At 53.9% G+C, this 27,857-nt stretch overlaps 1 protein-coding gene across 1 annotated transcript in view; it reads right to left on the reverse strand.

The window, feature by feature from the left end:
* The window catches only part of PDE2A (phosphodiesterase 2A), a 360,750-nt gene extending 334,427 nt beyond the window's left edge, over positions 1-26,323 (reverse strand). The window contains exon 1 of the mRNA XM_045022966.1: positions 26,209-26,323. Within this exon, the coding sequence (XP_044878901.1) occupies positions 26,209-26,276 (68 nt within the window). The 5' untranslated portion in view covers positions 26,277-26,323. The remainder of the gene's footprint in view (positions 1-26,208) is intronic.
* Positions 26,324-27,857: the final 1,534 nt, after the last annotated feature.

Genomic DNA, 27,857 nt, shown 5'->3' on the forward strand with positions numbered 1-27,857 from the left:
CTGCTGCAAAGCCCCAGAGGATGGCAATGTATCTTGTTCCTTAAGCTAAGCGATAAAGTGCTTTTTATGCCTGAACGGGCCTTGTTCATTCTGAGCGATTGTTTCTCTGCCCGTGGAGCATAAAGAACAGGCACCATGTATGCCTTGGAATGGGGCACACGATGAGCGGAGCCGTCAAGCCAGTGAGGGACACGGGTATACCGGTGTCTCTCTCTACCATACGCCCTGGAAGCGCGGCTAAGATCACTCGCTACCAGTGGAAGTCCAGTAGTAACCCCCAGCTGGTCGGCAATGGTTTCTTCAGCCGCTCTCCGTCAGCTGCAGGACCAATGCCCTTTGCTCAGGTGAAATGGGAACCCGCTGTCAATGTATCCAGTGGAATTCCCACTAAGGAGAGCATGAAGCCACCGGCTGGCCCTGACCGAATAGAATGGCATTGGGTTGGGTCCTTTGTGCATAAGCCTGGACCCATGTGCCCCAAGACAGTACAGCTAGGGGACATAGGGTATTCACCCCGCCCTCTCTGCCCAGCTCCTTTGGAGCAGCCCTGGTGTCCCAAGGATTCAGGGCATCTGCTAACGCACATTTTCACCCCTGGTGCAAAGCAAGCGTCCCCTTCTGCACTCAGCCTGGCACGGTGCAGCTTCAGCTCTGTGGACTTGGCAGCCACCAGGGAGGATGCCGCTTCTTCTCCGGAAACCCACGTCCCCGCCGCTCAAGCTAGGGGAGACTTTCCATTTGTGGCTCTCGGGCCAGATCTCTAACCCGCTCCCCATTGCAGTCCCTCCGGCAGGACACAAAGACAGCGGCTGGCGAAAGGGCAGGAATGTGCAGTAGCCCAGATGTTCCATGTGCAGGGGAGTCCAGCCACTATGGAGAGGAGGTGAGGGCTGGCTTACTAAGCCTGTGCAAGGAGGGCCTTGCCAATGGTGACTTGAATGGCACGACCGTGCTAGGAAGTCAGCTCTGATGCAGGCCATCGCTGGGAGCCATACGCTTCAACATCAAGTGGAAAGATTATCTTGGGGTTAAGGCAGTGAATTGGGGTTCTGGGTTTAATTGGCCACTGACTTCCTATGTGAGTTTGGACAAATCTCTGCCTCAGTTGCCCCTAAGTACAGTGGGATCCGTCTTGCCTCTTTAGATCATAAGGGGTAGGGAGCAGTTTCTTACTCTGTGTGTACAACACCCAGCACAACAGGGCCCTGACCTCAGCTGTGTCCTCTAGATGCTACCTGAATGCAAAGGATCGTACTTCCGAGTCCCCGGGGAGCGTGCTGGAGACACAGCAGGGCCCTGTGCTTTGAGGCCAATAACTCTCGACACGAGACGCAAGCCCCTGTCCCGATGCCGGCGTTCAGCCGCAACGTTCGTTTTAAAGATGTGAAACCGACGCATCAAAAGTGTCACCGACGCCCGACGCCTGCCCGCGGACTGAGGCCGCAGGGCTTGAGAGCGGGAGGGAGCAGTCGCCGCCTCGCGCACGAGGACTGTGCCCTTGAACGACAGCCCACCCCTGAAATCGGACACGCACCACGTGAAAGGAGCCGGATTGTTTGCTCTGGAGCCCTGTGGGCTCCGTCTGTCCAGGGAGCGGGTAGAACAGGGCCAGCGCTTCCCCTGTGCTGTCCTACCAATGAGGCTGCCCTCTGATTCGGTCACGCTGCCTCTCCACGCCCCATTTGGTCCTTGACCTCTCAGGTGAGGTGGCCCACGAGGGACCGGTTACACTGGTGGTTTCCCCCGAGGAAGAGCCCTCTGGAAACCAAGAAGGACGGAACCAATAGAAACTTAATGGGCTTTATAGAAATTACTCTAACAGACCAGGGGTACTTCATAAAGAATGAGGCTCTTTCTCTGTATTTATTGACTCATCTTACAGAATTACACTGGAGGGGTAAAATCTTCTATTCAATTCTATAGGCCAAAAACTCTCTCAAATAATTGTATTCTCTGTTCAATTCAATAGTGCTTTTTCCATGGTGAGACCCGAGCCCAGCCCACCAATGCTTTCTCATAAGCTGCTTAGCATCTTATAATGGTTGCTACCGCCCTGTACCACTTCTGACCCAGTAACCTAGAGTTCTGTGGGAAATCGTAGCTACATAAGTTTTCTATGTATTGCACCTTTAAGGGTCCATTTTGTTCTCAGAGTGGATGCAGCGTGGCATAGAGATGACATGCACACACTGCGCTCTCCTGCTTTTGTTCTTCCTTAATCTAAACAAAAAGACCTTTAGACTGAAAGCACGTGGCTGTTTATGGAGGCTTAGCAGTGCGGGGATTGGATCTGTGTCCCTATTACAAGTGTAGAGAGGCAGTCCATGCTGCCTGATCATTACATGGAATTCTAGCCAAGCCTTTCAGCCTGGTGTGGGGGTGGGGGTGGGAAATGCCTGTTGTGATCTCTCTAGAGATGTGGGCCCTGTGTGCCATGCAAAGAACATTTCTAGGGAGCACGTGAACAGGCTGACGGCAATGCAAGCGCTGTCAGAGTTCCCCTGAGCCAATGGCTCATTGGGCGCATGCAGTTCAGGCATGTCCATTTCACAGCCAACGGCCCACCAGGAAGCGATGCACCCAGCGTTGCATGTGACCACCCTGGACGGCCTGAACCTGATGGGACAGGTATTCATTTTGCAGCTGGGGGAACAGGACCAATCAGACATAGCTGGTTAAGAGATGCGTCCTCAGGGAACACACACACACACACACCTTGGGGAAATTATCCCTGCAAATGCTTTAGTGCAGGGTCCCAAAGAGATGCAGGAGTTCCCAGGCCAATGATACGTGCACCCCTGGTGGTACGTAAGCCTGATGTGCCCCCCAGTAACTGTTTTCACAAGGCGGTGCATTAACCAGGACAGTTTGGGAACTGCTGGCTTCAAGGAAGATGGAGCTCAGTGATGGAGCAATTTACTAACCAGAACAGTGGCTGAGTTCATAAGAAATATTATTCATAATTAAAAGTCTGACCATCTGTAATGAGCGCATGAATAGTAATGCACACGAGCCCTGCAAGGGGACGGAGCGGCTTCATTACGTTTGCTGTGGCAGTGCTGGGTTATTATCAAGTCAGGGCACTGTGCACTGCAGTCAGGAAAGATCCCCTGGCACTTAGTGGGCGACCAAGGTGTTAACCTCAGCATCCTGGACATGTTCTCATCATAGGCTGCTGCCATAGGGCTTGATCTCCCACTGCCCTTTGCTGGATCAGCGATGTTCCCTCCTCCTGTAGGTTTCACTGACCACTCGAGGCCAGTTCCCCAGCTGGTGAAATTCAGCCTCTCTTCCCACTGGGGCTAGGCTAGCTGTCACTCTCCTTCCCTGGATGGGGGCTGGGATGTTGGACAGTGTCACTGGTGCAGGGGGAGATGCCTCATTTGCTCTCCCTTTTTGTCCCTCTTTCACTCTCTTGGTGGAGTGGCTGCTTCTATCGATGGTACTTCCGTGGCCCCCGTCACCGCAGTACCCGAGCCCCTCACAACCTTTGGTGTATTTATCCTCACACATCTCTGGGAGACAGGGCAGGGCTGTGAGCCTAGTTGCAAGGATAGGGGAATTGCGGCCCAGAGAAACTAAGTGACTTGACCAGGGTCACACAGAAGCCTGTGGCAGAACTGGCAATTGAACCCTGATCGCCCAGGTAGCACCCTAACCACTAGGCAACCCTCCCTCCCTTATCTCTGACTCCTTAGAGCCAGCACTGTTGTAACTACTCGTCCTTAGAGATGGATTCTATATGGATAAAAGCCAGGAACTGCCACACAGAGAGACCACCTAGTCCAGGACGTGGTGACTTCAGCCAATGCTGGTGCTTCCGAACAAGGCATTAAACTTCCCATCATGCACCGAATTGTGCAGCACTGAACCATGGAGCAGGGAAGCGTTTCTTCTGTGCCCCCAGCAGGTGAGCAGCTTACGAAGCATAAGGCTTCATTTCTTTGGGGGGGGGCGTGATTTCATTCATACACCTGTCCCCAAGTTGCTCTGAATGTTGCTCAGGTCTTTGCCTGGGCAAAATCTTGCAGCAATGAGTTCTACGGGTTAAACACCAGATGGCAGGGATGGGGCGGAAGTGCTTCCTTTGAGCTATTACACACATTTGAATCTATTTCCCCCATGTTAAGTATCTTGTCAAACTGTCTGAAATGGGCCATCTTGATTATCACTACAAAAGCTTTTTTTCTCCTGCTGACAACAGTTCATTTTAATTAATTAGCTTCTTAGAGTTGGTTGGGCAACTCTCACCTTTTCATGTTCTCTGTATGTGTATATATATCTCCTCACTATATGTTCCAGTCCATGCATCCGATGAAGTGGGCTGTAGCCCACGAAAGCTTATGCTCAAATACATTTGTTAGTCTCTAAGGTGCCCCAAGTGCTCCTGTTCTTTTTTCAGGTTTAAACACATCATCTTTTTGTTTCATCATGTACGGCCTTATCCTCATAAACTAAACAGGCAATAAACAAACAAGCCAGGGAGCAAGAGGCTTGGGACCGACTGGCTAAGCAGCAGTTCTGCAGAAAAGGACCTGGGGGTTACAGTGGACGAGAAGCTGGATAGGAGTCAGCAGTGGGCCCTTGTTGCCAAGAAGGCTAACGGCATATTGGGCTGCATTAGTAGGAGCATTGCCAGCACATCGAGGGAAGTGATCATTCCCCTCTATTCGGCACTGGTGAGGCCACATCTGGAGTACTGCATCCAGTTTTGGGCCCCCCACTACAGACAGGATGTGAACTAATTGGAGAGATTCCAGCGGAGGGCAACAAAAATGATTAGGGGGCTGGAGCACATGACTTATGAGGAGAGGCTGAGGGAACTGAGATTGTTTAGTCTGCAGAAGAGAAGAATGAGGGGGGATTTGATAGCTGCTTTCAACTACCTGAAGGGGGTTCCAAAGAGGATGGAGCTCGGCTGGTCTCAGTGGTGGCAGATGACAGAACAAGGAGCAATGGTTTCAAGTTGCCGTTGGGGAGGCCTTGCTACTGTTGTCCCTGACAGTAGGAACATGGATGTTGCCAGAGAATTGATCCACGTTGCCCTGTATCCTGCCTCTTCAGAGACGGGTTTCGCTCCACTTCACCCAAGCCCTACGGTGACGTTATTGATATAAACTGGGACCATATAGAACATGGTTTGCAACCAAGGTCCTGTAGTGGCACCAAATCTTAGGTAAAGGGGGTCATATAAGGTGTCTAAGACCAGGTTATGGGTTGCTGGTTATGACTATGCTGTCTATATGTATGTATCATTTTGTAGTTGAAGTTATAAGTATTGGCTCTGTACTGTCTGTATTTCAAATCTGTGCTGTGCTTCTGAGAGACATCCCAGACAAGTTGGTGTTAGCTCTGCCTAGTCTGCTTGATGGGCCATTAAGGACCATCAGCTACACAATTGACCCATGGAGAGAAGTCAGATACACCTTGTGACTCAGCAAAGTATGCAGGGACTTGCCCATGTGACTCCAGACTCCATTTTGCTGTATTTTTCCACAGTGAGAACAAAGAGGCTCTTACACCTGGAAAAGTCTATATAAGGCTGATGCCTCATCTCCATCTGCTCTTCAATCCTGCTTCTTACCTCTGGAGGGACTTTGCTACAAACTGAAGCTCTGCACAAAGGACTGATGACCCATCCCAGCAGGGGATGTTCTCCAGAGACTTGATTTGAACCTGCAGTTTATGCCAGCACTGCTACAAGCCTGAACTAAGAACTTTGCCATTTCTGTATGTAATTGATTCCATTTAACCAATTCTAGCTCTCATCTCTACCTTTTTCCCTTTATGAATAAACCTTTAGATTTTAGATTCTAAAGGATTGGCAACAGCGTGACTTGTGGGTGAGATCTGATGTGTAGATTGACCTGGGGCTGGGGCTTGATTCTTTGGGATCGAGAGAACCTTTTTCTTTTATTGGGGTGCTGGTTTTCATAACCATTCATCCCCAGGACGAGTGGCACTGGTGGGGATACTGGGAGACTGGAGTGTCTAAGGAAATTGCTTGTGTGACTTGTGGTTAGCCAGTGGGGTGAAACTGAAGTTCTCTTTGTCTGGCTGGTTTGGTTTGCCTTAGAGGTGGAAAAACCCCAGCCTAGGGCTGTGACTGCCCTGTTTGAGCAATTGGTCCTGAATTGGCACTCTCAGTTGGGTCCCGCCAGAACTGCATCGTCACACCTACTTCATGCCTCTGACCAGCTGTGGAAAGCCGGCTGCTGACGAGCTACCTGTTTCCTCAGCCTCTCGCTCTGGCTGAGCTGCTGGGAGTTTGGTGGAGCCGTAGGGGGTCCTGGGTCGGGTTGTCTCCTTGTTCCGTACGGCTGGACCAGGGCTCCGAGCAGAGAGGGGGCATTTCTGCCATGACGTATCCCCTTTTATGTGGGGTGAATTTGGCATCATGGGACAGACAGGCTCTGCGGTCCTCAGGCTGCCACAGCTGGGGCTGGATAGGCTCAGCTCACGCTACCCAGCCTCAGCCCGGCCCTGCAGGGACCTCCTTTAGGGGCGACAGGTCAGTTTAGTCCCCATGGGCCGTTCAGCCCTTGGCCTGTCTGCTGAGATTGCCAACAAGAGGCCCAATTCAGCAGTGACCTACAGTCCCTTGGGCCAGCTAGGCTGGCACCAGGGCCAGGGGGATAGTCGGTGACTGTAGCCAATGTTGGTGCTTCAGAACAAGGCATTAATCTTCCCATCATGCACCGAATTACGCAGCACTGAACCATGGAGTGGGGGAGCGTTTCTTCTGCCCGCAGCTGGTGAGCAGCTTATGCCCTGATGCACAAGGCTTCATTTCTTCTCTGGGGTTAATTTCATTCATACACCTGTTCCCAAGTTACTTTGAATGTTGCTCAGCTCTTTGCCTGGGTAAAATCCTGTGGCAGTGAGTTCCACAGCCTAACACCAGATGGCAGGGCTGCGGGGAAGTGCTTTCTCTCCTCTGGTTTAAATGTATCATCATTTTGTTTCACTGCACGCCGCCTCATCCTCATAGCCTAAATAGGCAATAAAAGGAGAGAGAGAGAAACATCCCCCTCCCTTCTCCAAACATTCCCCTTCAGGCCTCTGTGCTGAGCGTCGTCTCTGCGTCACCTCCCAGCAGCCCCAGGTGCATTTTGGGGAGGGTTGATCGGGGTGACTGAAGTGCTCATTAGAGCAGGGGTGCAAGTCAGGGCTGCCCTGAGCTCTGCACTGGCCCCCACAGACCCTGAATAGAGCAACGCCCTCTCTGTTCTTGTGCCAGTGCAGAATTTGGCCCATGGGGTTGGTGGTGCCTGCGCTAGGGAGACTGGGCTAGATGACCTCCAGAGAATGATGGTCAGCAGCTGCTCGCCATTGACCTGGGGCTGGGTACAGGCTGCTGGTGGAGAGACGGAAGGTGTTGGCCCTGTCCCTCCTCCTGGTTGTTACAATAAAGCCTTGAGCTCCTGAGGAGAGGACGGAAGGGGATCCAGGCTGTCCTAGCACCTCACAAGAGATGCTCAGCTCCCAGCAGGATCGGGCCCTGGAGTTATTTTGATCCTGGGGGGAGGAGAAGGAGGAGAGGGCTGAATTCTAGTTTACCAACGCCTGGGTGTGTGTCATTCACACCAGCGTTAGAGGATCCGACACAGCCTTGCGGGGCTTCTAACACATCCTCTCTGTTCCTACCCCCAGGAGTTAACCTACATACCAGACCGTCAGCGTAACAAACAGCAAAAAGTAGGCACTGAACTGACTGCGGATCAGCTGGGGCAATTTATCTGGCCATGAAGAGGGGCTAATGGCTGGGCAGGTGGGGGACTCACATCTCAGGCTGGGCCTGCGTCAGGGCTCGTTAGCTAAGCCGGGGAGAAGAATAGGGAGCGGGCTTGGGGAATGGGAAAGGAGGCTTGTCCCCGCTGGGGGGTTCATGGAAAAAAGTCCCCAGCGTGCAGGGTGGGGAGAAGATAGACAACGGGGCGCTGACCATGTCCTGCAAAGTCCTCGGGGGTTGTTGACGGTGCTCTGCACTTCTTGGGACTGGGCCCTGCCCGTTCCTTTATTTATCTGCTGTAATGTTTCCCCCCTGGGGTCCTGATAGCTACTGAGTCACCGGTGGAGCTGTGGGAAACGGCTGGTGATCTCCGGAGGTAACCACAGAGTTCAGGCTCAGCACATGGGCTTCCTCCATGCACTGGGCTCCTGGAAGGTGCCACCACCTAAGCCGGAGGCCTCACGCTGCCGTCCATCCCTTTCAGAGACAGGCGGAGGCTCGTCTGCACTACGGGGACCCAGCTATGGCACTGTGGCTACACTGGCGTAATCGCAGTGTAGACGCAGCCTACGGCCACAGAAGGGTGTTTTTCCATCGCAGCAGGAACACCACCACCACGAGCAACGGCAGCGAGGTCGACGGAAGCATTCTTCCCTCCACCAAGCTGCGCCTACACCGGGCCTTTGGTCGGCATAGCGACGGCTCTCAGGGAGGGTGGATTTTCACACCCCTGGGCGCTGTAGCTATGTCAACCTAAATTCTCAGTATAGACCAGGCCTACCTCACGCGGCCATGAGAGGCAAGGCACGGGGCACTTCTTACTTTGCTGTGGTGCAGCCGGGAAGGTGCGGTGTTGCTAAGCCAGGAGGCTGATTTCAGCACCACGGTATCCAAGGAGCATGTCCTCCCCTTGACAACCCCTTGCTGCACAGCTCAGATGCTGTGTTTTATTACAGGAGATTAGCGAGACAGTGTGGGCCAGTCAATCTGCCCCTGCTTCAAAATCAGGAGATCTGTGTTCTGCTTCTAGCTACCTAGGAAGTGCTGGCCTGTATCAGAGCCGTATCCCATTTCCGACAGTGATGGCACCAGCTGGTTCCCAGGAAGGTGCAAGAAACCCCGTTTTAGGCAGAGGTGAGATAATCAGTCCCCCAGGAAGGTCTCATCCTAACCCCTAATAGAGATTGGGTTGGAGCATGAGGTATTATATCCACTCCAAAATTTTTGTTAGCATCAGCTGTTCTAACCCTAGATATCCATCTAAATGTCCGATCCCACTCAGAGTCTTACTAAATGCTTGGTCCTGCCACTGACCTGTTGGACATGGCTTAGAAAGTCCCTTCCATGCTCAGTGCCTCAGTTTCCCCTCCCACCCTTTGTGTAGTTAGACTGTCTCTCACTATGTGTGTGTCCAGCACCTGGCATGATGGGGCCCTGATCTCATTTGGGGCCTCAAATATGTTACTGATCCCCCATTCAAGATTCTGAGTGAAGAGCAGCATATCTCGGTCTTAAAGCAAGTGGGATAGATAATAAGACATAAAATATAACAGCACTGTATAAATCCAGGGTCTGCCTGAATACTACGTGCAATTCTGGTCACCCCATCTCAGAAAAGATATATTGGAAAAGGTGCAGAGAAGGGCAACAAACATTATTAGGGGTATGAAACAGCGTCCACGTGAGGAGAGATCAATAAGACTGGGCCTTTTCAGCTTGGAAAAGAGACGACTAAAAGGGGATATGATAGAGGTCTATAACATCATGACTGGTGTGGAGAAAGTAAATAAGGAAGTGTTATTTACTCATTCACATGACACAAGAACCAGGGGTCACGCAATGAAATTAATAGGCAGCAGGTTTAAAACCAATAAAAGGAAGAATTTCTTCACACAACGCAGCGTCAACCTGTGGAACTCATTGCCAGGGGATACTGTGATGGCCAAAACTACAACGGGGTTTAAAAAATAATCAGAGAAGGTCATGGAGGGTAGGTCCATCAATGGCTATTAGCCATGATGGTCAGGGATGCAGCCCCATGCTCTGGGTGCTCCAAAACCTCTGACTGCCAGATGCTGGAAGTGGATGACAGGGGATGGGTCACTCGATGATTGGCTGTTCTGTTCATTCCCTCTGGCACAAGTCACTGTTGGAAGACAGGATATTGGGCTAAATGGACCATTGGTCTGCCCCAGTATGATGTTCTTATGGGCACACAGAAGTGCTCGCCTGGAGCTCAGCTGGTGAGTTAGTTTTGGTATAGATCAGAACACATCTGTGACTTTCCTGGGACATGCACATTCCACCCAGTGATGCTCTGCATGTGCCCCAGGGGAGATCTTCCCTTTCCAATCTCCCATCTGTCCCGTGGTAAATGCTCATTGCAGCCTGGCAGGGTTCTTTAGGACATAGACTCATAGACTTTAAGGTCAGAAGGGACCATTATGATCATCTAGTCTGACCTCCTGCACAATGCAGGCCACAGAATCTCACCCATCCACTTCTATAACAAACCCCTAGCCTATGTCTGAGTTATCGAAGTCCCCAAATTGCGGTTTGAAGACCTCAAGCTGCAGAGAATCCTCCAGAAAGTGACCCATGCCCCATGCTGCAGAGGAAGGCGAAAAACCTCCAGGGCCTCTGCCAATCTGCCCTGGAGGAAAATTCCTTCCCGACCCCAAATATGGTGATCAGTTAAACCCTGAGCATGTGGGCAAGACTCACCAGCCAGCACCCAGGAAAGAATTCTCTGTAGTAACTCAGATCCCAACCCATCTAACATCCCATCACAGACCACTGGGCATACTTACCGCTGAGGACATGAGCCAAATTCAGGAGGTTAGGAAAGAGATGACCCCAAGGACCAGGTAGTTCATGACTTCCTGCCACAGGGGTTCTTGCATTATAGAATCATAAAAAGGTCTCGAGAGGTTGCCAAATCCAGTCCCCAGCACTGAGGCAGGGCCAAGTAAACCTAGGCCAGTCCTGACGGGTGTTGTCCAGTTTGGTCTTAAAACCTCCAGTGACGGGGATGGATTCCACAACCTCCCTCGGAAGTAGGGTTGCCAATTTTGGTTGGATGTATTCCTGGAGGTTTCATCACATGACATAATCTTTAATTACAGATTACTCTTTAATTCCTGGAGACTCCAGGACAATCCTGGAGGTCTGGCAACACTACTTGGAAGCAGATTGCAGAGCTTAACTACCCTGAGAGTTACAACATTTTTCCTAATAGCACCTAAATCTCCCCTGCTGCAAATGAAGCCCATTGCTGCTTGCCATCTGTGATGGGATGTACAAACCCCACACTGAGCAACCAGGGCTTCAGGGCTCATTTCGGGCTCAGCCCGCCCCGCCCCACCACACCTGCAGCAAATGCTCCATCTGCTGGAGGAATGAAAAGGCAGCGAATTAGCTGAGTTGGCGAACGGTGCTGAAGGTGAGCAGACCTGCAGCCCACAGCTCCAGCAGAGCAGAGTGAAACCTAAAGGTTCTGATGCAGCTGCCCAAAGGGGCTCTCCGTGAGGAAAGGGAGGACCCTCCGCAGAGTCAAGCAGAGAGGGAAGTATCCTGTGGTCCTGGACAGTGGCGACTCCCTCTTGCTTCCTTGGGATTTGGATTTTCCCACTGGGGGAAGGCCTTGGACTGAGGTGACCCCAGGCGGGGAGACGAGAGGAAGAGGCCCAGGGAGGACAGCCTGGGTTGCCAGGTTACTGGTAGCTAAAAGGGCCCTGGGTCGGAGCCTGGTAGAGTGGGAGGGCCTGGGCTCCCCTCCCCACAATCCCCTTGGCAGTCCAGGATTGTGGCCGTGATCACTAGGCCACGCTTCCCAACCAGAGCCTGAGTGGAGACCATTACATCATCCCTTCAGCGGACATGGAGAACAATTGATCACCATCCTCGTTATAATAGTCCTTAACAGATTTGAAGCATCGCACTCAGAACTGGATGCAGTTCTCCAGCTGAAACCTCACCCTAGCAGAGCGGGACAATTACCTCCAATGTCTTACACACGAAACTCCTGGTAGTACATGCCAGAATGGTATTAGCCTTTTTAACAACTGCATCACCTTGTTGACGCATGTTCAATTTGTGACTCTCGCTAACCCCCAGATCCTTTGCCACAGCACTACTACCTAGCCAGTTATTCCGCATTGTGTAGTTCTGCTTTTGATTTTTCCGTCCTAACATAGTGCTTTGCACTTGGCTTTATTGAATTTCATCTTGCTGATTTCAGACCAAGGTTGTTTTGAACCCTGTCCTCCAAAGGGCTGGCAACCCCTCCCAGCTTGGTGTCACCTGCAAATTTTATAAACTCTCCCCACTCCATTATCCAAGTCATTAATGAAAATATAGAATTGCACCAGCCCCAGGACTGACCCCTGCAGGTTCCCACTAGATACGCCCTCCCGTTTGACAGTGAACCATTGAGAACCACTCTTCGACTACGGTCTTTCAACCGGTTGTGCACGCACCTTATAGTAATTCCATCTAGACCGCATTTCCCTGGTCTGCTTCTGTGGCCTGTGTCCAAAGCCTTGCTAAAACATAAACTAGCCACATCTTCCATGGGCACAGCTGGTGCCCGCCACCCTTGCAGGTGGCATACCCTGCTAGCCAGAGCTTTGTGCACCCTCCATGAGTGCACATTACAGCTCTGTGACTCCCGATTCAAGTGACCCTGGGTGAAAACAAGCATTCCAGCTGCTCTGAGAATTACATTTCCACACAAGCAAAGTGGAGCCAAATCCATTTTCCTGGAGCTGCCCACACACCCAGGTATAATTAGTGCCACTTAACCCAAAGCATTACCTTTCATTTCACGATTGGGAGCCAGGTATGCTGACCCAAAGCAGCAGTTACTGGCAATGGTGGGGGAGGGAGGGGAGAGGTTGTGGGGTGGAAATGCAGCTACTGCGATCAAACAATACCATGGAAGCTAATGAGACTGAGTCCCTAATTACCCTGTAGTTACCGCAGTATACGGTTCCACCGTAGGAGTCAGACTTAGTGTGATAGAAAGAACAAATATGGTTTGAGTTGAAGCCGTGTGTTTGATGCACCGTGACCCAGCCGTCGACCGTGGCCCATTTCAGTGGAAGTTAGGAGCCTAAATACTTTGGAGGACCTGGCCTGTCTCCTTTTCCTTCTAAGGGTCCTTGGCCAGGTGGGCTCTGGAACTGAACAGCAGCAAACTCCGGGGAGCATCTGGAATTCAAACCTGGATCTGGATCAAGATTTTCCTAGGGGCCCCGATCCTGGCTCCCAGCACTCCTGATATGAGCCTGAGTTATTAGATGCGACAGCTCCTCTTGCCATGGACAGGTGCTTAAAGCACTAGACGGGACCTCCCAAGAGCTGGGCTCTTCTACCACGGACTCTTTGTGGAACGCTGGGCAAAACGCAAAGAGCCGAGTTTTCAAGTCCTCAGAGCCCCCAACTGGAGCCAGATTTTCAGCAGAGCTTGTGTCCCCTTGTGCTGAGCTCCTGTGGAAATCTGGCTGCTTATTTTGGTGCCTAAAAGGGGGGCTGACAATTCTGAAAATCCTGGCCTCTAATTATTCTTTGCCTCAGTTTCCCCATCTCCAAAATGGGTGCAATCGCCCTCCCCTACCTCACAGGGGTGTTGGGAGGCTAAACCCATGAATATACGTAGGATGCTCAGAGCAATGGGGGCCACCTGACAGTAAAGAGAAATCAGGCCAGCTCCGTGGCACAGGTGACAACCATCAATTTCCCCTGAAGAGCCAATGAACAGGCTTCCTGCAGGCCAGGGGCAGAGCCAGGGAAGGAGCCCAAGTCCCCTGGCTCCCAATCCAAAGTTGGGCACATGGGTGAGATCCAATGATTTGTCCCACAGATCTTCAAGTTAGCAACACCAAGGCCTTATTCTTTGAAGGGAAAAGTGCATCTCTTGCTACAGTAGACTGAATTGCAGGCGAGGTGCTGAGCGGTTAGGAGCCAATAGACGATTTTATAGAGAATGGTTCTCTAAGGAGTTCTGCAGGATTTCAGAGCTCATTGTCCAGACTCCTCGTTTGAAAATAAAAATGAGCTAGCGATGTGCACTAAGCAGCCATCCATCTACAAACCCTAATCAGCTTGGGGCTACCCCAAGGAGCTTGTTAAATGCACCTGTTGCCCATAGCGGGCCCATCAAACTACCCCGCCGGCCCGGATGATGTTCAAAACTCCTCCCGTGCCATGCTGTTGGGTGATGCTCACGGGACTCGGTGTGGGAGATTTTCACCACCGCGGGGGAGAAACAAACCCAGAGCAGAGAGGTCAGAACACAGCTTGGGGTTTTCGGCTCCCTGTCTGCTCTTGCATCAGATTGAAACCCCTTGTTGCTAGCCTCAAAGCTGTAGTACAGAACTCTGCCCCGTCCTGTATCTCCTCTCCTCCTCCGTCCTCTCTTCTCCTCCGATACTCCCAGCTCTGTCTGCCCGGGCAGCAGCTTTCTCACACATGCTTCTTCCATGGGCCCTCCACAACGCACAGTGCCACTGGCCTGAGCTTGTCCACACAGGCCCTACCCCGTCCACACTTCAGCCCCTTAAAGCCCCGCTGCCTGCCATGGGTCAAGGTGACTTGCGTCTACGTTCCCCATCCCCCAGCCTCCGCCTGTGCCTAGGCTGGCTGAGTGCCTTGACTCAAGGACCTGACCGTCGTTAGCAAGCCGCCGGCGCAGGGGGGGTGAGGAAAGACGCCCAGCGATTCTTGCTCTAGGCTCGGACTTGGGAGACCTGCCTTCGGTTCCTTGCTGTCCCCTAGACCCGCTGTGTGACCACCTCGCAGGGGTGTTGTCAGGCTAACTACATTAACGATAGGGACGCTGCAGCGATGGGGGCCAGGGAAGTACCACAGAGAGGCGCTACTGTATGTAAACACTGGATGCTTGTACTCCAGTCCCTACTAAGCTGACGGCCCGTTGTGCTAGGTGCTGCACAAACCGCTTGTGAGGGCCAGTCCCTGCCCCAAAGAGCTGGCAGGCTGAACACACACGACAGAATTGCGATCCCCCTTTCCCTGACGAGGCCCAGCGAGATGAAGTGATTTGCCCAAGGCCGTGCAGAGAACCTGTGGCGAAGGTGGGAGGCCAGCTCTGCAGGCCGGTGCCATCACCCCACCCCCAGCCTGCCCAGGACTTCCGACGTTTCTCAGGCTTTCTCAAGAGACTATGACTCTATCTCGCTCTGGCGGCTGGTCTGCAAAGAAGATAAAAGCCTACTGCTACTGTCAGCTGACCTTCCATCCAGTGGTACTGAAGCTGCAGCCTCTGGGTTTTACCCGCCCTGCCGGCACCTCCATAGATACCACGCAGCCACCGGAGATGGACAGAGTACATGGGCTAACAATTCACGGGCAGTGCAGAGCAACCAGCAGCATTGCCTGCCCCTGCTGCAGCCAGTGTCCGCCCTGCGACGTTTGGATTATGCCCTCCCGCTCTCTACGCAAAGGTCCCTCAGCTCCCACTGAAGATGACGTAAATCAAAGGGCACTCAGCCTCACAGAGGAGGTTCCCATCGCCTGTCAGGGTCAGGCCCTGTGCTGCATTGTCTCTTATTTCAGAGGAGATCGTCTGTCCCACGTCCTCCGTTCCGCTCAGCGTTGGAGTACGCGCTGCCTCCGTCCCTATCCAGCAAAGCACATCCGTGCCGGCCGTTCTCAACCGGGGCCAGCGAACGAGGGCAGCGCACGGGCGGCGACAGTGCTGAGACACAGTGTCTTGCCTAGCATCACTGATAATAAAATAATTAGGCGACGAGTCGTCGCTCGGCTTGAATAAGGAGATTAAAGCCTTTTCTGAAGTCGGCATCCCCCTTAACTGCTGGATGTGTCCTGCATGCCGCGATTTTTTATTTAAAGGCTACCTACATTCCCCCCACTCCTCCCGCTTCTTCCACTTAAAAGGATGCTGCCGCCGTGAGGTTTTCAATAGTGTTTAAAACACATTCATCGCAGCCACGCAGCAAGACCTGACACCGGAATCGGTCTGTTTCATGTATCAGCGGGGTACGTATATGGCCTTCGCTGGCGCACGGCCCCACGGAATCCTTCATGCATGTAGACTCACAACTCCCCCGGGAGTTAAAGAAGGGCTATTGTCCCCCATTGGACAGTTGGGAAACTGAGGCACGGACACTAAGGCTATGCCTACACTGCAGCTAGGGGTCTAATTTACAGTTTGGGTACAGGTCCCCAGTGCTAGCCCAGATCGTAGCAGGGTGGCCATGCCTACATGGGCTGTCCAGCCCAGTACACCCCCAGGGGGTCAGGCAGGATTGTACCCATGCTGCTGCTCTTTTTAGCACGCTAGCTCAATCGGCGCAAGCACAGGTATGTTTAGTAAAATGAAAATTACAGCCCCGGCGGGTGTGTTTAGACGTCCCTTGAATGATTTGCCCAAAATCTGGGTGAGCGAATCCTGGCCACCCAAGTCCTCAGCTACCACCCTGCCCATGGCAGCTTCCCTCCTGTCCAGTCCTGTTTCTGTTCGGGGGGCTTGAGCAGGGTGAGTGCTCTGCAGGGGGTGAATTTTACCCCTGTTTATGGAGAGGGGTGAGCCCAACTGCTCTGGATCCCCAGAGGGGGTCTGTGACACAGCCAAGTTTTAAATCCAGATCTCCTACGACCCAGTCCAGAGCCTGGACCATACCACCAGCTCCCCTTTAGTTGTCAGTCTTGTGAGTCCCCCACATTTCCCCACCTGTGCCTCCCGCCTGCGTCCATCCGGCGACTAGAAAATGTAATTCTGTGACAAGCCCCATGACTAATCCCATGTGAGCAGTTTGTTTGCAACTGGCCTCATTTCCTTGATCTAATCCTTGCGTTTCTCTTGCCTTGGGCCGGTGCCGGCAAAAGCACTGCTGTGTTGTTGTTTAAATTAAACGTGTCAGACTCCATGGGGTGTGTGGTTCTGATAACCATCTACGCGGGGCAGAAGGAGGGGGGCAGAAGCAAGGAAAAAGGGGGATTGCTCTGGGCTGGTAAAGGGGGGTAGCTAAGTGTGCTGCCCGAATGAAAGGAGGCCACCCAGAGCTTGGCTAGGGAGCTGACCCTGACCCACACGTCTGAATGCAACCAGCCCAGAAGGTGGGGAAAACTTTGGATTTAGACGATCTAGTTCTTGATTCAGACTTCACAGCTCAGGTCTATTTCTGTAAAGGAAGCGTTTCCTAATGGTGAGATCTGTTAACTAAGGACTTTCTATGCTGTGTTGTAGACGTTTAATAAACCCTCCTTCTGCTTTTCCACCGCGAGCTCAGAGTCACTCCGGATTAAGGAAGGTGGGGGTGCATTGCTCCCTTTGGAGTCTCCCTCAGGCATCCAACCCAGGTGCACTCCCTGCAGGGAGCTCAGGGGGGTGAAGCAGGGGTGCTTAGGGTGACCAGATGTCCCGATTTTATAGGGACAGTCCCGATATTTGGGGCTTTTTCTTATATAGGCATCTATTACCCCCCAGCTCCTGGCCTGATTTTTCACACTTGCTGTCTGGTCGCCCTACGGGTGCTGAAGGCTCTGAGGGTCGGTCCCAGGAGGTGGAGAAGCCCAGGGGCTCACCCCAGTGAGAGAGTGTGACCCTAAGGGGGCTGACACACTGAAGGGCTCCGCCAGGCACTGTTTCAGAGCCGTTCAAGAGCACCAGACCTGTGGCACCAAGGAGGATGGCTTATACGCTGAAGCATCAAGGTTTCTATCCCTTCGAGCTATTTTGTAAGCCTTGCTAACATAGCTGTGGATGTTCGGATTATCCATACAAACATCCAATCCTCTTTTTGGTTTTTGGGTTTTTTGACTCCTACTAAGCTCTGGGCCTCGGTGATCGCTTGTGGCTGTGAGTTCCATGGGATGAGTTCTGTATATTTCCTTCGATCCATTTGAAGCAGTGGTGTAGTCCTAAGCTGCAGCGTCTCCCCGCCAGTCTGGCCCTGTAGCCCTGCCCCCATGCCGCTTTCTAACCCCACCCCCACGCTGCCAGGGGTGGGGCACTGTGGCGTAGAGGAGCTGGACCACCGCTGATGTTAAGAGGAATACTGGGATCCATATCAGGTGTGCAGGCCCACCCCTTAGCACTCTCTCTGCATGTAGGCCTAGTGGAAGGTGCACTAGACTGGGACTCAGGAGACCTGGGCTCTATTCCTGGCTTGGCCGCTAGCTGCTCAGTGAGCTAAGGTGCCTCTGTGTGCCTCAGTTTCCCCATCTGTAAAATGGGGATAATGAGGCGACCCTCTTGTAAACGCTTTGAGATCTCTGGATGAAAAGTGCTATATAAATCCTAGATTTATTATAGTTGCTGCTACCTGCCAGATTGGCACTGGAACGTCGTCGAGTGGCCAGAGGCACATGCAGCCTTGGGAGAAGTAAGTGCAGCTGGATTTGGTCTGTGGTTTATATCAGCACAAGAAAAATAAATCTCCTAAGCAGTCTTAGCATTTCAACTGCTCAATATAAATAACTCCTCAATGTCTTCTGAGTCACCCAGCTGAGAAGTACAAGCTAATAACTAACTCTTTAAGGGTCGCTGATGATAGGCTGCAGAGTACTTCCTTGCAAAGGCTTCAGGTTGAGTCACAGTGACATAGTGAAGCCGGCCTAAGCCCTGGTGTAGACACTGCTAGATCAACAGAACTCCTTCCATTGCTGTAGTGAGTGCCTGTGCTGCAGGTATGCCGCTGCAGTGTTTCGAGTGGAGACGAGACCAGAATAAAAAATAATCCCTGCCCCAAGGAGCTTCCGGTCTAACTAGACAAGTTAAAGGGGAAACTGAGGCACATGGAAGGGCAGTGACTTGCCCAAGGTCACCCACCAGGTCAGAGCAATAGACATCCCCTTAGCCTGGTGTTTGTTATCGTGTATTTAGGATGAGATATCACAATGCCAATATAAGAATCTAGCCAGGTAGAAATGGACAGCAGTGGAAAGCTGAGATCCGCAGTGGCATGGACTATTTCTCTCTGGATATTCATCCTGTGCTTTGACCCATCGCCGTCCGGGATCTGTTTGAAACAGTTCTTAGGAAGCTGACTTTTCGGTGAGAGGTGAGGTATGAAATTACTGCGACATTTTAGCACAGAGCCCCACCAGTCTGAGAACACGCATAAGCGGCAGCATTTCAGCTGTAGCTCTGATCTTTTCCCTTACCTCCGATTTCTCAGCCGTGTGCTCACAGTCAGAACTAGTCAGGTGTGTCAGAGGAGACGTGTTGCTCTATTTCATTTAGTTGCCCGCAGATCTCCCGCTTCCTAGGGTGGTGCCCTGCCCTGCCTCCCATAACCGGGGTGTGCGCCTGTGTCCTTTATCCAGGGAATCGCTCCAGCGCTCGCAGGGACATGGGCTCCGCACTGTTTAAACCTGAGCTCAAGAGGCGAAATTTTGGATCTGGATTTCCAACACCCCAAAGCACCTAGGTCCAGGGTTTTGGTTCAGCCTGTTTGAAATTAGGGGGCTGTTGCCTGGAATGAGATCAAAGAACACCCCCAAATTTAAGAGGTTAGGGGGCTGTACAGACCCATTCCGATTGCAAAGGTCGTTTCCATCCCTAATCTCACAAAACCAGTGTCCTGTGATCCGATGCACACTGTCCAGTGTTTTGTCCGGTCTCTCTTTCAGTAGCCCAGTCCCTGCTTTGCTTGGACTAACAGACACACTTCTCCTTCCTTTGCTGATGTAGCAGCATCAGCCGTCACAGCCCTGGTGGGGAAAATGATTCACTGAGCCCCCTCCCACTTTCAGATGAGCAGCCCCATCCATTAAGTAGCACAGCTCAGCGCTTGGCAGGGCAGGGCTAGATTGCTAGAGAGTCCCAGGACGGCTTCCTCCACGCTCCGGCGTGCCCATGTTTCTGGCTAACAACCAGCTCAGCTATCAGGAAGCCACGTGGGAGCCAGGAAAGAGACAGGCAGAAATCTAGCACTAGTGAAAGAGCGAGAGTAGAGGGGAGAGCTCAGAGACTGGCTCGAGAAACCCTGGGCATTCCTGGAAATGCATTTAGATCATTCATGGCTTCCCAGGAAAAAAATCCCCCAGGTGGTTTGGCTTCCCAAGCCACATGCTCACAAAACGGTTCCCAGCAAAAGTCAACAGCAAGGTTTGAAACCTGGGCACTCAGCACCAAAGCACTGCCCTCCACCACTTGAGCTAAAGGAGCAGCTCCATCAGCAACCAGCAGTAGTAGGCTGTTGCTCTCTTATGGAACAGCAATTAGCTGGGTGACATGCACTTTGCATTCACGTTATGTTTACACCATGGATACTGCCCTGTGCTGGGAAGGAGGCAGCCACATAATTTCCTACCACCTCACCCAGGGGAAGGGTCAATTTTGGCTCAGGTGGTAAAGCTCCCTTCCCTGTTTGAGTGCTGGCCACAGGGTGAAGTCATGTAGTCAGGGTGTAGACCAATGGAGCAGAGCCCATACTAACTGACAGCATCTGCTGCAGTGTCTGGCCAGCAGCCGGCAGACACAATGGGATTAATTCCTTTAACATCCTACATTTGATTATTCTTCTGATCATTAGTTAGTTGCAAGGCGCCAACAATGTGCTCAGGGTTGTACCGGAGACATAAGCAATACCACATATCTAGCTGGATCCCTGTATCTAATACTGAAGGATCTGAGAAAGGACGTAGTGTAGCTTTCCTAGGCATAAGAGACTTTACAGTAGGCTGCATCCATGGCTGGAAGCAAGCACCATGTCTCTCGCTGGAAAGATGGACAGCTCCCTTTTCCAATGGTATCAGCTCTCACTCCTAGCCCTGCAGGGTGGTGACAAATCAGAAGATGCCTTTACCAGCCAGTATCATTTAGAACACCCCTGAGGCTGCTCTAGGTAACACCAGAGGCTGGATCATCCCTCAGCAGCCCTGGGGATTGAGAAGGGAGTGACAATAGGCTTTGACTGCTACATCGGTCCCTCAGTTTGCTGACTCCCACCTTTCAGCTGAGGCAAACAGCACAGACTGCACAAACAAACAGATAGCACTAAGCGGTGCAAAATGCCCCACTGGGCCAATCCTGCCCCGGCAGGGAGGTGGCACTAGAGAGGTCTCTGCCTAGGAGCTCTCTGCCAAGGGCAAGGGTCTCGGAAGGGAAGTTGATTTAGGATGTCTCTCCCAGCGCAGGACAGAGAACAGCTCTGCTCCAGATTCCTCTCGGGAAGTGCAAAGCTGGCATTCAATGAGCATCACCTTACACCCCAGCTAAAGAGTGGAACCGTGTGACCCAGTCTGGCTGGAGCTCTCTGCCACGCGCTGAGCCCAACGTCCTGAGTTCAAAGGCTGCCTGGATAATAATGCACCGGGCGGCGTCCCGCTCGCTCATGCCGCCAGAGCTGCAAAGGGCCACGCAGAGGAAAGGGGGGCAGGTTCAGTTCCAGGAGACGCTGGCCTTCAGTGGATTTGCACTCTATGCTTATTAAAAACCCCACTGCGATGTGGAGTGCTACATGTGACAATCATGCGATAGTGCAGGAGTTCTCAACCTTTTTCCTTCTGAGCCGCCCCCCAACATGCTATAAAAACTCCCCGGCCCACCTGTGTCACAACAGCTGGTTTTCTGCGTATAAAAGCCAGGGCTGACGTTAGGGGGTAGCAAGCAGGGCAATGGCCTGGGGCCCCATCCCACAGAGCTACATTGCTCAGGCTTCAGCTTCAACCCCGGGTGGCAGAGCTTGGAGACCTGGGCTTCAGCCCCAAGTGGTGGGACTTCAGCTTTCTGCCCTGGGCCCCAGCAAGTCTAATGCTGGCCCTGCCCCCCTGAAACCTGCTCACAGCCCCCCGGTGGGCCCTGGACCCATGGTTGAGAACCACTGCAGTGGTGTATACACAGCTCTTGATTGACAGGCCCTTGCCCCCCAGGCTCTGGGGAGAACATATGGAGATACACCTCTCTCACAGAGCTGGCAGGGAGCCTGAAAAATCAGGGAGTCCAGCCCCCTGCCTTCACTGGCAGGACCAAGTACTGATTTTACCCCAGATACTTAAGTCACCCCCATAAGGATTGAACTCACAACCCTGGGTTTAGCAGGCTAGTGCTCAAACCACTGAGCTATCTGCCCTGTGAAACCTCATTAAGGTGCTGGGCTCTGGAGTACAGGGCAGGGCGTCACCAGTGCTTTCTAGAGGAACCCAAAGAACTCCAAAAGGGGAAGACATGGTTTTAATTCTAGATACATAGGGTCAAATTGGGCTCTGTATCTTGGATGTCCATATAGAGTAACTCCACTGCACGCAATGGAGCTACTCCAGACTGGCACCCGGGTAAATGACGGCAGAGGCTGTATAATCTCTCAGGGGATGAAATTCACTCACTGGGCCTTGCTCTCAGGGAGGCAGGGTGGCGCAGTGGTTAGCGCACTCACCTAGGACTTGAGAGACCTGGATGCAGTCGCTGCCATGTGCTTCTTGCATGATATTAGGCAAATCACTTAGTCTCGCCGTGCCTCAGTTTCCCATCTGTGCAATGGGGATAACAGCCCTGCCCTGCCTCCCGGGGGGAGGAGAAAGACATCAATGATTGTGAGGTGCTCAGGCATGGTGCTGACCAGGCCAGCGGAGCTACTATAGTTGACCTGTTACCTTGTGTGACCGCTTCACCTGGGCTAAGAGAGGGTAAAACCCTACCCCATCAGACCAGTGTCCGCTGCACATCCATAAAGTGCCAGGCCATGGGGGGGTCAGGCTCCCTGCCCCGTTACTGGAGAAGGGAGGCTGCTTTACTAAAAAGAACCCCCCAGACAAATCATTTGTCCTTCAGAGGGTCATTGTGCCAGAGCTGGAGACTGACTGGGCTAATTAACCCTCAGGCGAGAGGCTGATTCTCCATCACATGAAGTCTTTAAAGCAAGACCAGGCATCTTTCTTATGGCTCTGCTCCAGCTGAGTCAGAAGCTGTTAGGCTTGATGCAGGGGTGATGGTCTCTGGCCGTGGCCGTGCAGGAGGTCAGAGTAGACAGCACAATGTCCCTTTTTTGCCTTAAAATCCTTGAATCTGTTCCTTCAGTAGGATCCTCCTGGTGTCTGGTGCTGCTCAGTATGAATAAATGAATCTGGGTTTCGAAGCCAGGAGAACAGAGTGCTAACCCACATTCTGCCACTGTCTTGCTGTGCGGCCTTGAGCAAGTCACTTAACTTCTTTGCCGCCGTTCATAGGGCTGTGTTGAGCTGAGCCCAAGTGTGAATGCTTTGAGGGAGCTGCTCACCATCTCCAGTCCTTCCCCACAATCTTCCCCAGCCAGGGAGGACACCAAGCTAACACCTCAGGTTAATCTTACTACTAGCCCTGTACCTGTCTGCCTACGGCAGCTGTGCCTCAATCCAGCCCCGTTTTACTAATGATCGTTAATCCATGGAAGCCTCCTTTTTTCTGCCCTCCCACCCCGTTTCTTTGCCCAGCATCGGCTCCATCATATAGGCCTTGTCTGTGGGACCCCATCCGCCAGCACTAACAACCCTTCCGTAGCACCCTCCAGGTGAGAGATCCAAGGCTTTGTGATCGTTTTGGCTGGCGTGACTTGCCAGAGCCAGGAGCCCTGTCTTCTGGGCCTGTGCTCTAAGCCCTCCGTCGGGCAGCACATCACACCCCTGAGATTCCCCCATGAGGCCTGGTGGCAACATGCGATCCGGCACCCACCCAGAAGCTGTGCCTGCAATTGTAGTAGGGAGAAGCCACTCGACAGGAGATGCGAGTTCTAGTCCTAGCTCTGCTGGGCGACCTTGGGCAGGGCACTTCATCTCCCCATGCCTCAGTTTCCCTGTCAGTAGCATGGGGATGCTGACACTTGCCTCTCCTTCTGATGCTCTTTGAGATCTCTGGACAGGTTGCTCCTGCCCTGCAGAGGGAGAAGAGGGCTCCTGGAGTGCAGGGATCAGGAGGAACGCACCAGCTCTTGAGATACTCATCCATGGCCCTGTGCGACTGTGGAGTTGGAGTGGGGGTGCCTGGCACCATTGCCTGTCCATGTGGAAGAAGAGTCAGTCCCATTCATGTGGTGGCTACTGCACTGACAGGCCTGTGTCCAATAGCTCCTGGGAAGAGGGCTGGCTCTGGGTCGGGCAGGCCTAGCCGGGGAGCTCACAGCAGAGGCAGCGCAAATCCAAGCAGCGCTCTGTGCTGCTCAGAGAGGGGTGCTCCCAGCGCTCCATCCGCTAGCCGTGCCCATCACCCAGTGTTCTGCCACAAAGGGGGTGCTCAGGATCCCGGCCTCAGGCTCTGCCCTGAAGGGCTGGGGATGAATGGGGTGGACCAGCGGGGCACAGAGCAAGCCCCAAGCCCCCTGCTCTCTCCTAGGGGGAGTGCTTCGCTGCTGGCCACAGCAGGCGGCTCACAAGCCATCCCCCAGAAGGAGCCAGGGAGCTCGCCAGCTGGGAAGTAGCTGCACTCGGATCTTCCCCCCACTGCTGCTGCAGAGCCCTCGCCTTCCAGCTGGGCTGGAGCTTGCTACAACTGGAGCTGGTGCCCGCGTGTAAATGACAGCACAGGGGCTGCCTGCTGCACACCGCGGCGGGGCTGGGGAAAGGAAGAGGGCAGCTTCTCTGTGCATCCCCCTTATTAAAGCCGCTCGGGTCCCACAGCTCCGGGGGCACTGCTCCAAGAGCCAGGTTTGCTGGGAGCAGCACCCCGCTGCTGCTGCTTGCTTTCAGATGCAAATCAGCTCTTGGGTAAGAGGGGAGCTGTGGCTTCTTGCAACACGCGGCAGTTTCACTTCTCAGTTCCCCCCCCAAATCCCCCAGCTTGCGACAGCGGTGAGACCTAGCAACGACGACCCTTTCCCGGGGGCGCGCTCGTGAGCGGGCATGAAAGATGCCAGCAACCAGAGGATCAGGGGAACGACTGGACAAACAACTCCCCCCGCAGGAAAATAACAACTCTGCCTGGCACCAGAGCCAGCAGCACTAAAACAATGGCAAAGCGAGCGGTGCTGTACAGAGGGCAGCCCACTGGGGGTGGGGGCTGGCCAAAGGGATTCTGCTCAGGCTCCTCGGAGAGGCAGAGGAGGGGGATGTTCGGGGCGACCCCTTCTAATAACAAGCAGCTCTTGAGCAGGCCTCGCAGCACGGGCTGAGATTGTTCAGCTATTGTCTGAACACGGGTGACTTACACGGGCAAACAAAGGAACCCAAACATGGCACAGTGTCCCTGCTGAGCACACAGTCCCCTCCCCTTGGCACCAGGCGGGACGCTCACTGCCTTCTCCTGGCAGACTGCCACGGAGAGACAGCCCCAGGATCCGGCAGGCCCTCCACTGACCCTGACCAGGCCGAGCAATTTAAAACTCCAGCCTCCTCCCTGGCTGCACAGGGGCGGCTTTGCAAACAGCGGGGACACAGATCAGCGTTCGCGTCCCACTCCCTGTCAGTGCCCGGCCCAGGCCGAGGAAGCTAATGATCCAACCCGCGGACCAAATTCGGTGATGAATCCTGCTCACGTGCCACCTGAGGCACGTTGCACAGATGCTAAGACTGCAAACAGTTCAGCTACGACTGACCGTGCCTGCCTCTGAGCCTTCCCTCTGGGAAACGCTCCACACCCCCGGCCAAGTGCCCCCCTGAGGTTCCTCCGGGGGAGTCACAGGAGGGTGAATGTAATCTAGATGCAGAACTCAGCTCAGCCCCTCCCAGGAAGGGAGCTGCCAGGTACAACTGGACCGGGATCAGCATTCCTATAGCTTGGAAACTATAGTGTTTCCCGTGTCAGGGGTACAAGGAGAGTTGTAGTTGCCAGTGCAAAGTCTATCCACACACACACACACACAGAGCCCTTTACAAAACGAGCCCAACATTTCTCTAGCTGCTCCCTGGGAAACAGCTCACCCATGTGCCCACACAGGGCTACACTAACCTGGCTTCCGCACCGTGTCCATGCAACCCCTTCCCGCCTTCCACACAAGGGGGATTTGCAAACGGCAGGACTAAAGAAGGGAAACTGAGGCAGCAGGCGGCATCTCGCCCTGCTGCGCTCCCAGCTGTTGTCTGAAGGCCTGAGCAAGCAGCCCAGAAAGCAAGCCCCCTGGATCTGCCTCATCCCACGTCCCCACACGGCTCGGGTGGCACAGAGCGACGTGTCAGGGGGCAGTGCCCACTGTGGAAAGACCAAGCCTGCGTCCCCACGCCCGGCAGGCAGCAGCAACCGCTCCAGCGAGGCCAGGTGCGCGGAGCAAGGGGTGGGCAGGGGCTGGCCCCAGTCCCCCAGGGGAGCCGGCCCCAGTCCCCCAGGGGAGCCGGCCCCAGTCCCCCAGGGGAGCCGGCCCCAGTCGCTGGGTCTCTCTCCTTTATTTCTTACCCGGCTCTGAGACAGGAAGAACTTTTTCCTCCGTCCCTCCCTCCCTCTCGCTCGGTTTCATTCTCTCTCTCCGCTGCTCCCGTCGCTGGCTCCTCTCCCCTTCCCTCACTCCCCCTTTCCTCGCTTTCCCCCCGAGCCCCCGGCCCCGGCCAGCGCCCCCCGGCCCCGAACCCGCGGCGCGCCGGGCACTCACATGTCAGACGCGGCCGGCTGGTAGGGCTGGCTCCGGCACAGGATGGAGTGGCCGCAAGCTTGGCCCATCTCTCCTCATCCTCTCGCCCGCCCGGCCAGCTGCAGGCGAGGGCTGAGGATGCTGCTGGCCAGAGGTCCCGGCGCCCTTCTCGCTCCCCGCTCGCCGCGGCTGCGGCTGCTCCCGGAGCCGGCTCGGGGGAGGGTGGCTGAGGACTGGAGCCGTAACGGAGCCTAATGCAGCTCGCTGGAGCATGCAGGGTGGGCGGGTGCCGCGAGGGAGCATGTGTGAGCGAGCGAGCGAGGGAGAGAGAGAGAAACACCCGCTCGGGCTGACCCGCGGCGGAGCCGCTCCACGCCCGCGGGCCCCGCAGCGCCCGGGCGGGGGGCTGGAGCCCGGTGCGAGTCCCGCCGGGCGGGCGGGCGGGCGGAGGGGGCCGGGCTGGAGTTTGCTGATTGCCCCGGGGCTGGGCGGGGGTCTCCGGCCCGGCGTGCGGCTCGGGGAGCAGCCTTTGTTCAACTGGGACTAAGTCCGGCCACCCCATGTGTGTGTGTGTGTGTGTGTGTAAAAATCCACAGGCACACGCTGGGCCAGATCCTTAGCTGGTGTGTGTGTGTGTGTGTGTGAAAAATCCACACACACACACGCTGGACCAGATCCTCAGCTGATGTCAAGGGATGGGGGTGTGAAATCCACAGGCATACGCTGGGCCAGATCCTCAGCTGGTGTGTGTGTGTGTGTGTGTGTGTGTGTGTGTGTGTGTGTGTGTGTGTGTGTGTGTGTGTGTAAAAATCCACAGGCACACGCTGGGCCAGATCCTTAGCTGGTGTGTGTGTGTGTGTGTGTGTGTGTGTGTGAAAAATCCACACATACATGCTGGGCCAGATGCTCAGCTGGTGTCAAGGGATGGGGGTGTGAAATCCACAGGCATACGCTGGGCCAGATGCTCAGCTGGTGTCAAGGTGTGTGTGTGTGTGTGAGAGAGAGAGAGAGAGAGAGAGAGAGAAATCCATACACACATGCTGGGCCAGATCCTCAGCTGGTGTGTGTGTGTGTGTAAAAATCCACATGCACACACTGGGCCAGATCCTCAGCTGATGTCAAGGTGCGTGTGTGGGGGTATAGGGGTGTGAAATCTACACACGCTGAGCCAGATCCTCAGCTGGTGTCAATCAGTGTGTGTATGTGTGTAAAATCTACATATATGCTGGGCCAGATCCTCTGCTGGTGTCAATGTGAGTGTGTGAAATCTACATGCACACACTGGGCTGGATCCTCCACTGGTGTCAGTCAGGGCAGGGTGTGCTGTTGTAATCAGCCTCACTCCAGTGACTCCAGCAAAGTTCTGTTTGACACCAGCGGAACGACACTGACTGACACCCGCTGAGAATCTGGCCCGACAGCTCCCCATGTGCAGTGGCTGCACTCCAGCTTTGGCGAGTTCCTGTCTCTACTCCACTCGCCCTGGTTATGTCTCAGGGGGTCCCTCCTCTCCATCCCCTCCCCCATCTCCCCTCTGCTCCCTCTCACCTCCTCATCTGAGTTCACCATGGGCATCACCTCCCCATCCTGTACCCCCGCTGCCCTCCTGCCCGCTCCCTTGCCTGCTCTGCTTTGGGCCCTGCTCTGTCGTTAATTGCCGTCAGGAGCGA

Source organism: Mauremys mutica, chromosome 1 (assembly GCF_020497125.1).
Source record: "Mauremys mutica isolate MM-2020 ecotype Southern chromosome 1, ASM2049712v1, whole genome shotgun sequence".
Lineage (NCBI taxonomy): Eukaryota > Metazoa > Chordata > Testudines > Geoemydidae > Mauremys > Mauremys mutica.